The sequence below is a fragment of the Halyomorpha halys genome, unplaced genomic scaffold (assembly GCF_000696795.3).
Source record: "Halyomorpha halys isolate HHAL.00 unplaced genomic scaffold, Hhal_1.1 Scaffold1201.1, whole genome shotgun sequence".
Classification (NCBI taxonomy): Eukaryota; Metazoa; Arthropoda; class Insecta; order Hemiptera; family Pentatomidae; genus Halyomorpha; species Halyomorpha halys.
The window spans coordinates 100553-110835 of record NW_027109020.1 but is presented as its reverse complement, the minus strand read 5'-3'; the positions used below and the strand labels follow the sequence as shown (position 1 = coordinate 110835).

Genomic DNA, 10283 nt, shown 5'->3' with positions numbered 1-10283 from the left:
AATTGTTAATTTCATTTTTATGTTGATGGTAGTCATACAGTCATATATTCATATTATATACTTTCTCATAATTTAGTTAATTTGTAATGTTGACTACTTTTTTATATATTCCATTTCCACCAGCATACTGGACTAATGCTCCTAACTTAATCTATTTAATTCCCACCTTCTATGATGTTTGTTATGGCATAGCCTTATGGACCTTTCCTTGTTTTGTTTTTTTAAACATCATTATTAATTTATTTTTATAATATTTTATTTTATTTTTTAGGAATTTTCTAAATTGGATACTAATATAACTGCAATTTATTTAATATGTCTGCATAATTTAAGTTCATGATTTTTTGTGTCAGTTTTGTAATTTACTGTATTTTGTTATATATAGCTTCTTTTAACTTTCTGTTTATTGTTATTTATTTCTCCATAGTCCAAAATCCTAGAATTTTTAAAAGATTATCTTTGTAGCTTTGTGATATTCCAAAAAAACTTGCATGGAATAAAAAGATTAACCTCTCAATAGAATAACATTGGTTTTTTATTTTTATTTTTATGGTAGGTGTATATTTTTAAAATTCCAAGAAAAAAAGGTTTAAAATTTTATTATACATTCATGGTTGACTTCATTAATCTTAGATATGGTCCGATAGCACAAGCTTAATGAGCAATGAACAAATATATGAATTTTAATATTTTATTTTTGATCCAATAATTACATTAAATAACTTTTTGTTTCTATAAGTAATATTTTTATATTTATCAACCAAAGCAGTTGTAATATTGTAGACAAGGTGGAGTCATCGAATTCTGATACATACTAAAGATAATACTTGACGAGGAGAAGATGGTTGGGGGTGCAGTCAGTGCAGTTCACAAATAATTAAAAACTTATTTATTAATGCCAACATTTCAGCCAGTCAATTTCAGGCATTCATCAGAGTTGAAGTGACCACAATAAATAAAAGGGACTAAAGAATAATTAGAAAATAATAGACAATATAGATACATAAATAGTTTTGAAGGGAAATGTACAGTCTAAGTACGATAAGAAGATAAAGCCTATTTGAGAATAAGTAATATTAAAATTAAGAAAGAGGAAAGAAAAAGAAAATCTTGTAAAACTAAACAAATTTTATACAACAAACAATATTTATAAAATTAAAGTTATGAAAAAGTGAGAAAGAAAATATATGTAAGTAAAATAATAGAATAAAATATAAAGTTTTATTATTTCTAATGTCTTGCTTATTACCAAAATTCTTACATATATTTACCAATGAGATTTTCTAATTCATATCCATATTTCTTTACTCTTTTTGGCTTATATAACATTATAAATTATTTATTTAATTCTTTTATTTTACTTAGATATTTAATTAATTTCATATACATTCTACCAATAAACATCCGCAGATCATTACATCATTTATTACTCTTATAGTCACAGGCAGTGCTTTTTTTTTTAGCAATCTCAAGGAAATTTTATCATTATTATTATTATATATTATTTCAACTTCTAATCCAATAACTGAACTTAAGTGGCTAAGTGCTTTCTTACTATGTATTATAAATCATTTTCATGACTACTTCACTTTTTATCTTTATTTTTAGTTGACAACTCCTCAAGTTTTTTAGAACATAAAATTTACTCCCACCTCAAGAAACTCTAAAATAGGAATTTTATAGCAACAGTAAAATAAAAATTGTTTGTTAATAATTTCCCCTCCCCTCGCCTTCAGATTTTTCAAAAATCACAAAAATAGCTGGAGCCAATCAACTTTGGGTCCTATGTTGGGTGGTAAGTGAAAGTTCTGTGATGTGTGCACTGAATTAGGTTTATATTAAAGAGATTTATAGTTTTGAGGGGTTAAGTATTATTTAAGAGATTTATAGCCTTTTCAATGTAAAATTAGATCAGACTTAGATTGGTTTGAGGTATCAAGTATAATTAAAGAGGATACTAAGTAGTACAGAAAACATTAAAAAAATTAAAATAACAAAATATAGATTTATCCCATTTTGTATTAACAATAATAAAATCAGAATTTTTTTTTTTTACAGGATCTGGTTATAGTTTGTTTGTTCCAGAACAGTTACCAACACTTCTCTCATTTATATATACTAATATACCACCTGTAAGAAAAGGTAAGATTGCTTCTATTCGTGATGGGCTAACAGTGAAATCTTGATTATTAGTAATAGATTATGGATTAGCAGTTGCTCCTGTTCCATTTAAATAATTCTTAATATTATAAATATAAAAACCAGTAAGAGTTATAATATACAGGGTACTAAAAGAACCTATTACCAGAAAACATTACCTTCTAGTAACTTTCACCCCATAATTCCTTTTCAATGTCTCTACAAAGCTCATAGCTAGTTTCTATGTAGTTATATTATGGATTGATGTGTCATTCTTCTTTGTTATAGTTATATTTATGTTTAAATGCTGTAATTTTCAAATAAGTTTCTCAACAAAGTTAAATGCTAAAAATAGTAGTGGAATTTATTAGTCTTGGATAACCCCCACTGAGGCAGATAGTTTATTCTGTTGTATGAGTTGGATTCATCATACAATCAAAGTCCAACTTAATATTTGAGTTTCTCTGACATTAATAAAACTTTTGTTTATATTAATTGATAATATTTATATAATTAGTACTGGTATTACCAGAACAAACTTGATACTATGTTAGTGCTGGTGTTACCATTATCACCCCTGATACCATATGTTGATGTTGGCATTTTCATCTCCACCCCTGATACAATGTGTTATTGCTGGTGTTACCATTATCACCCCTGATACGATATGTTGATGCTGGAATTTTCATCACCACTCCTGATACCATTTGTTAGTGCTCGTATTACCAGAACAACTCTGATACCATATAATAGTGCTGGTGTTACCATTACCAGATTTGATACCATATGTTAGTGCTGGTATAAATTGAAATAATAGTACCAATAATGGACACTTTGAGCTAGACAGCACCTTGTATGTTTTTTTGCCTGTCTATGTAAAATCAATATATCTTGAGCTAGAACAGTGGTTGTCAACTCGTGGTCTGTGGACTAAATTTTTTAGTAATCTGAAATTAGTTTGACATTTCTTTATAACAATTATTTTAATATCTGTTCCGCCTATACATTAATTTTTTATTCATAATAAGATTTTTTGTTTAACAGTAACCATGTTTTACATCCAACAACATTTTTTTTCATAAATTATATCAATTTCTTATTGACAAAAGCTATTTCTCCAGTTTTGATGCTATTTCAATTTACAGAGCTTTTTAGAATGATCTGTGACTGAATACAAGTCATTTTAGTTTTCTGTTATCCTCCTCGAGGTCAACACTCCCTTTTCACTTTGAGGTTCTAATCATTAATTATTATCTAGTTATAAAATATATAAATCTATATTATTAAATGTATAAAATATATAATGCTCAGGTACTAATCATTAATTATTATCTAGTTATAAAGTATATAACGCTCGTTTTGACTTTACAAGTCAATAGTACCAGTTTCTTTTGTAGTAATCATAAAAAAAAAAAATTAGCAGCAATCTTATCAGCGTTATCTCAAGTATTGGTATAAAGCATAATTAATTTTTAGATGGAATACACCAATCACTATAAAACATAATTAGAATTTTAGATGGAACACACCAATCACTATAATACATAAAAAGAATTTCAGACGGAACACACCAATCACTATAACACTTTTCACCTCTGTCACACAGTTTTTGGTCACTCCTTAGCCTGACTATAAAATGCCTATAATATAACCTCTCAAAGAAAAATTTTGGGTGAAAGGTGATCAGAACACACTATATGGAAGCAAACACCATTTAAAAAAGGGAAAGGTATCATATGTTCCATCATTTAGCCTTTTTACTTGGTTCAAGGTAATGAAAGAGAATGAAAAATGGGTCAGTATTTATTGGCTCTCCCTCTAATCCTCTACAAATTCAATACCAATAAAACTTAATTCTTTTCTATTTCATTGTTTTGTAGTATTAATAACCTCCTTACCTAAGTAGTTATTTATTTATTTATTTTTTTAAGCTTCCCTTGAGTGTATAGATGAAATATGGTTCATTTGTCTCTCTCTAGGCAGTCACTTTTCAAAGCATCAATGCTCATGGGAGTAGGAAGTATCCAGGATGGCAATGGAGAGACAAATATTTAATTTTCTTTTATTATCCACTAATAAGCTCTTAGCTTTAACAAGTGGATTTCTCAACTGGTATTTCAGGACACTCATGTTTGTGAAATTAACAAACAAGGCGTTATTAATCATCTTTTATGACTTAATTTTTTTGTATAAAAAGGAGAAGAATGGCATCTTCACCTCCCACCCAAAATAAAATGAACAGCTGTTGATGGAATGATTCTTTACTTGCCAGTTTGCTATGTTTCCTTGTTTTGTTTTTTTCTTGAAGTTATGGAAGTGTTTTTCCCAATATGTCAGTTCATTTATACACAAAACAAAATTACACATTAAAATAATTTAGAATTATAGAAATTGGTTTTCTTGAATCTTTCAAGTTCGGCTATTACTCCATTTCCTTGAATCTCTTTAATACCTCCCCTAAATAATTTCATAATATTTTGTTATTATGTTCTTTCATTGTTTTTATTTTTAAACTGTACCAATTATTAATTCAAAATATACTTCATTTTGAAAACTTGTGTTTGATCAACCGGGTATATAGCTTTACTTTGTTCATGATTTCAGTAAGGATGTGCTTTTTAGTTGATAAAAAAGTCAAAATATTTTCTCATTTTTAATGGAACATTATCAGTTGACCATAGATGGCCTAGGTGGTGATTTGGTTGCTCAATTACTGTACTATTTATACATATATAACTATTACTACTATACACCAACATTTCCAGGACGTGATCAAGGCTATATGAAAACAAGATACAAATAAATATTGTAAAGAATGAAAAGACTATAAGTATGTACATAAAAAGTTATATGGATAAGATATAAAAAATAAGCAAAGTAAGTTAAAAGAATATAAACGTAAATACACAGAATAAATATTATTAACAATTGCAACAATGAGAATTAAAAATGTAACATTGGAGTGAAGATTAGAAAAAAATTGTAAAATTAAAAGAAGGAAAGAGTAATGAAAAAAGAAATGATATGTAAGTGTGATGCAATAACAAATTTTTTTCAAAACGTTTTCATTTAGCCTTCACAAAATGAGGCACTACAGAGGGGCTAAGTGTTGATGTACAAGATAATTTTTATATTCTTTCTAGCAACCTTTTTGAACTACCACCTGTTATTTTAAAATAAATATGTAATAAAAATATAAAAATTATTTAATACAAACAAATTAAAAAATGTGAAAATTCTACTTAAAAAGTCAGAAAATAAACAATTAAGAAAAAGAAGTTGTATAAACAGAAAAAAAATTAATTGTTGTGATTATTTTAATGCGCTATTAAAACATATTTCTCATAAATAAATTTGCAAGTGAGATCCATTTTTAAATTTTCAAAAATAAATGGTCGATGATTGATTCATAAAACTGATTGGTATCATCTGAGAGATTGTTCCACATTCACTGATGTAACAGGTGAATAAAATATTTGAAAGTAATAAAATCTCTTGAACTAAGGTCATGAACTTTAATAACAGCGCGTGTTCATTTTAAGCTTGCCACAAAATAATTGAGAACTATCTGTGTTATTATTATATATAAATTTATTTTATTTTAGTTGAAATCTAGTTTTGTTAAAAAAATAATTATAAATTGAAAGAATAAATATGGACAAAAATATATGTAAAAAGAATGTAAGTATAGTGAAATATTTAAAAATATAATATTTAATAACTATATTTAATATAATAGTAAGATATTAATTATTTAATATCTTACTATTATATTAACTATATTTAATATAATATGTAAAATTGTTAAAAATGTCAAAAAGTTCCTTGGAAGCGTAAACATGGTGGTAGAAGTTGTAGAAAAAAATATGTAAAATCCCATCCCTAGATATTGGTATAACTTATATTGCTATTTTTGTATATATCTTGAAGTTAAGTTTTCATATGTGCTTTTTTTTTTCTTTTTTTATGTCCCCCTATATAAATTTGGTCACAATGAAGAAAAGACCTCGAAACGTCAATTGTGTAAGATTAAAAAAATAAAAAATCTATAAGAAAGAAGAACATTTACAATACAAAAACTAATATATAGATAAACTAAAACCTTCAATTATTTTGTCTTGATTATTCTCTTGCAAGTTGTTAATTCTTCATGTAGTAAGATGGTAAAGTGAAAAGAAACTTCCTTTAGAATATTCTCAATACTCTAAATTTGATTTTACAATGATTTGGGGTGTTTTCTCCTATTCCTTTTAGTTAATATTATCTATTTCTTTTCTGAAATGCTATCTTTAAAGTTACGTGATTGAAAATTATGAATCTTGAATTTTTAATATTCTGTAAAAAGTTTTAATCATGTGACTTTGAAGACAAAATTTCAGAAAATGAATAATATTGACCACAAGCAATAACATAAACAGACAATGGAGGAAACTCTCAAAAACATTGTAATATCAAATAATATTCTAAAGGAAGTTTCTTTTTACCTTGCTATCTTAGCATACAAAACATTTTTTCTTAATTTCATTATTTGCGTGTTTTAGGAACTGATTCAAGAGTTGGTTTTGGTTTTCGTCTTGGACCCAATGCTGATTTTCAAGTTCTATTTGAACTTGGGCCACAGCAAAATACTCAACCTCTAGGATCTGATGCCGGAAACATGGGAAGTGGTAGCAAAAGAGAGGTGGTATTGGAGGATGTAAAACAGGACATAACAAGATATTGGGAAGACAGCTTACTGAAACAACAAAATAGTATAGGGACAGGGCCGACACCTGAGGTCCACAATGATATCGTCAACCATCTTCGACAACTTTATAAACCGCAAAAATTGATTCAAAATAATTCTTAGCAACTAATGTTACAAGTTTCTTTTGGGTAAGGTAAGTTAGGGCAAGTGCTGTCTAATTTTTTTAAAATATTAATTTGTAAGCTTAATGATAATTTCATTTTGAAGATCCAGGTTAGAAACTTTGTTACCAAGTACTTCATGCAATTTTTCTCTAAAGAAAAATCCTGAAAATAATTAGTGAAATTTTATTAGTTTGTTAGTATATTATGTACTAATTTCTTTTTTGGGAGTAGTTAATCATTTAAAAGACAAAGTTCATTTGATCCATTTCCTCAACTATAAAACAACTTGTTTTACTCCAATGTTTCATGACCTTAAAATTGATGTATCCAGGTTTTAACATGTTTTCTATTACAGGCTGTTATTCCCAAATCGATTCATAAACAATTATACTTTATTACTATAAATAAAATTATATTTTAACAATCAAACACCTTAGCCTATTTGTTATGAAAAGGTGATGACAAATAGACTAGTATGTTTAATAGCTAAAGTAAATAAAATAAAAGTTTGATAGATTATAGAAAAATATTGGTGCATAAAACACATTTCTAAAAGTCAACTACCTTCAGAATTAAAGGCAAAGGTATTGGAAACATGAGTATACTTGGTAATTTTATTTTATCAGACCTGGCTGGTAACAGTAAACCATGAATCATGAATAAATCATGAAAAATTAGCAAGGACAAAAATCCAATGTAGTATGATAGGTATCAAAAGAAAAGACCGCATCAGCAGCAGAAAAGTACCATATAAAATTAAAGTTAAAAGTCTACCAGAAACACATCAACTAAGATGGAGATAGGCTAGTCTTGTTGCCAGAGTTGATACAGGAAGGTGGTCCGAAATTGCTACAGGGTGGATTCCAAAGGAACACAAGAGATGGAGAGGAAGACCAATTACAAGATGGTGAGATGAGATAGTGCGAAGAGTGGGAGACTTTTGAGCTAATGTTGCCAGGAATAGGGGGCTTTTAGTTCTGCAAGAATGGAAATAAAGCTGCTATTGTTATTTTTTATGAATCAACTGAATAATAACCTGTAATATAAATTAAATTAAAACCTAAATACATCCAATCTAAGGTCTCCTAATGGCTCAAACATTGGAGAAAACTAACGATAGTAAAGCGAATGGATCAAATGAAGTTTGTGTTTTAAATAATTAGTAAGTTCATTATATGATAAAAAAAAATTGAAGTTTCAATGTCAGCCTATTCCTGGACTTATCTCTAACAAACAGGGTAACATTGTTATGAATGTCAGCCTATTCCTGGACTTATCTCTAACAAACTGGGTAACATTGTAATGACTGTCATTCTCCTTGTTTGTGTTGAATGTTTTAGGCAAAAGAGCACGAAACCTGTTCCTCTAAATTTTTGATTGACAACAGTTTTTTTTTTTTATCAATCATCATTTAGCTGGATTATGAATTTTTTTCCAGTAAAGTCAAGGGAGTAAGATTAGAAAACCAACAAGATAACCACAAATACCACCTCACATTGTCTACCCAATCCATAAGATATCAAATTTGCCCGTGTAATAAACGCCTTCAATTGGAGGGCTCCTGAATAGGAATAAACAGCATAAATATAAAAAGGAAGTGAAAGAATGAATGTCAAGTGCTCATTAGACTCGCTCTTGCCCCATAAAAAAAAGTTTAAGGAGTAAGTGAATACTCAAGCTAAACCTAAATAATTTCAAAATAGTAGTACTATTAATACTTAATCCATAAATTAATCTATATAGCATCAACTTGTTATAAGAAAATTGAATAACAGCTTCAACTTTGATGAATTATATTCATTTACTTTAATAACGGCAACTCTGCATACTATCAAAAATAGGCGGAACAATAACATACAACACGTACAAAGATCAACATGTGTCTATTTTTCTAAATGTAGGGCTAATTGGAAGGTACCTGATTTTGTAATACAGCTCAGTACTATAAGATGATGATAAATATTTTAAAAAAAGAAGTTTAATGCACTTGCCCCGACATACCTTAGTGTTATTTGTAAATACGAGAAATGTCTTCTGTACATATTTGCACTTATTTTATGAACATGTTTGTAAATATTAAGTTTAAATTTTGATGGATCAGTTGATTGTTTTCAATCATAAAATGTGTAATATCATTTGAAAATTTGAAACTTCTGATTTTAATATGAAATGATTACATTTTTTATAATAAGGGTTTCTTGTCTTTTTGTGGCCCAAACAAACTTTTTGAGAATGAATATATTTTTTAAATTTTAGAACAATTACAGTTTTCAACTATTTTTTTTTTTACCGCAACCCTGACCATCTTCTTCATATGTATGTTTTTTTTACGAGGGTCGGTGGAAATCTTCAAAAGACACGGATAGGTCCGTACCTATCCGTGTGTGGGATTCTTACCCACTAAAACCACCGCCCTACACCTGTTTCTCACCCTCCACGGGACCGCCATTAGGCATTACATGATGGGGGTGATTGGCTGAGTGCCGCCTCATTGTTTTAGGCTATCTGGCATTTATTTAGCAGCCCTGACCATCTTCACATCGTATGTCTGTATGTGTTTTTTTTTTTTTTTCATGAGGGTTGGTGAAAATCTTCAAAAGACACGGATAGGCCAGTACCTATCCATGTGTGGGATTTTTACCCACTAAAACCACCGCTAGTGCTGCCTCGCTTTCTCAGCATGGTTTTTACGTTTCCATGCTACTAACGCCTTCTATCCCTCTCTTCCTCTCTCAACCTCTTGAGGACTACTGTGATGAATCTTCTTCACTGCGTTCCAATGCTGGTCTGATAGTAGCATATAGCTCATCACATTCTCTGGTGTGACGTGGTGTAATTATATAATTTTTTCTTTGTGTCCTTTATCAAATATTAATTTAATTATACTAACGATATTAAGTGATTATTATTGTTATTATTTTAAGCATAATCAATTTTTTTAATGTTTATTTAACAGAGTGTTAACCAATTAAAATAAATTACTTTAACTTTTCTTTAATTATACTATGTATATTATTTCACATAGGTGCCTCCATTCAATTTGTTTAATTTTATGAAAATTGTTTTTTTTATTAAACTGCATTCTGCAATCATCTCATGGAAGATGGAAACCTCTGTGTGCATGTGCACTAAAATCCAAAATTGTACAGTAAAAACTCGAAATGAGTATGACACCCAAATCCTGAAATAATTGTCAACTTTATTGTTTAATTCATGGATTCATAATATTAATACATGGAAAATTTACCTAACTTCAATTTGTTTGAATCAAATTAAATTCCATAAATACTCAC

At 28.5% G+C, this 10283-nt stretch overlaps 1 protein-coding gene across 1 annotated transcript in view; it reads left to right on the top strand.

Annotated features, from left to right (window-relative positions):
• snsl (snustorr snarlik) overlaps positions 1-9988 on the top strand; it is an 18262-nt gene extending 8274 nt beyond the window's left edge. Inside the window, exons 2-3 of the mRNA XM_014433402.2 lie at positions 2059-2142; positions 6681-9988. Of these exons, the coding sequence (XP_014288888.1) occupies positions 2059-2142; positions 6681-6988 (392 nt within the window). The 3' untranslated portion in view covers positions 6989-9988. The remainder of the gene's footprint in view (positions 1-2058; positions 2143-6680) is intronic.
• Positions 9989-10283: the final 295 nt, after the last annotated feature.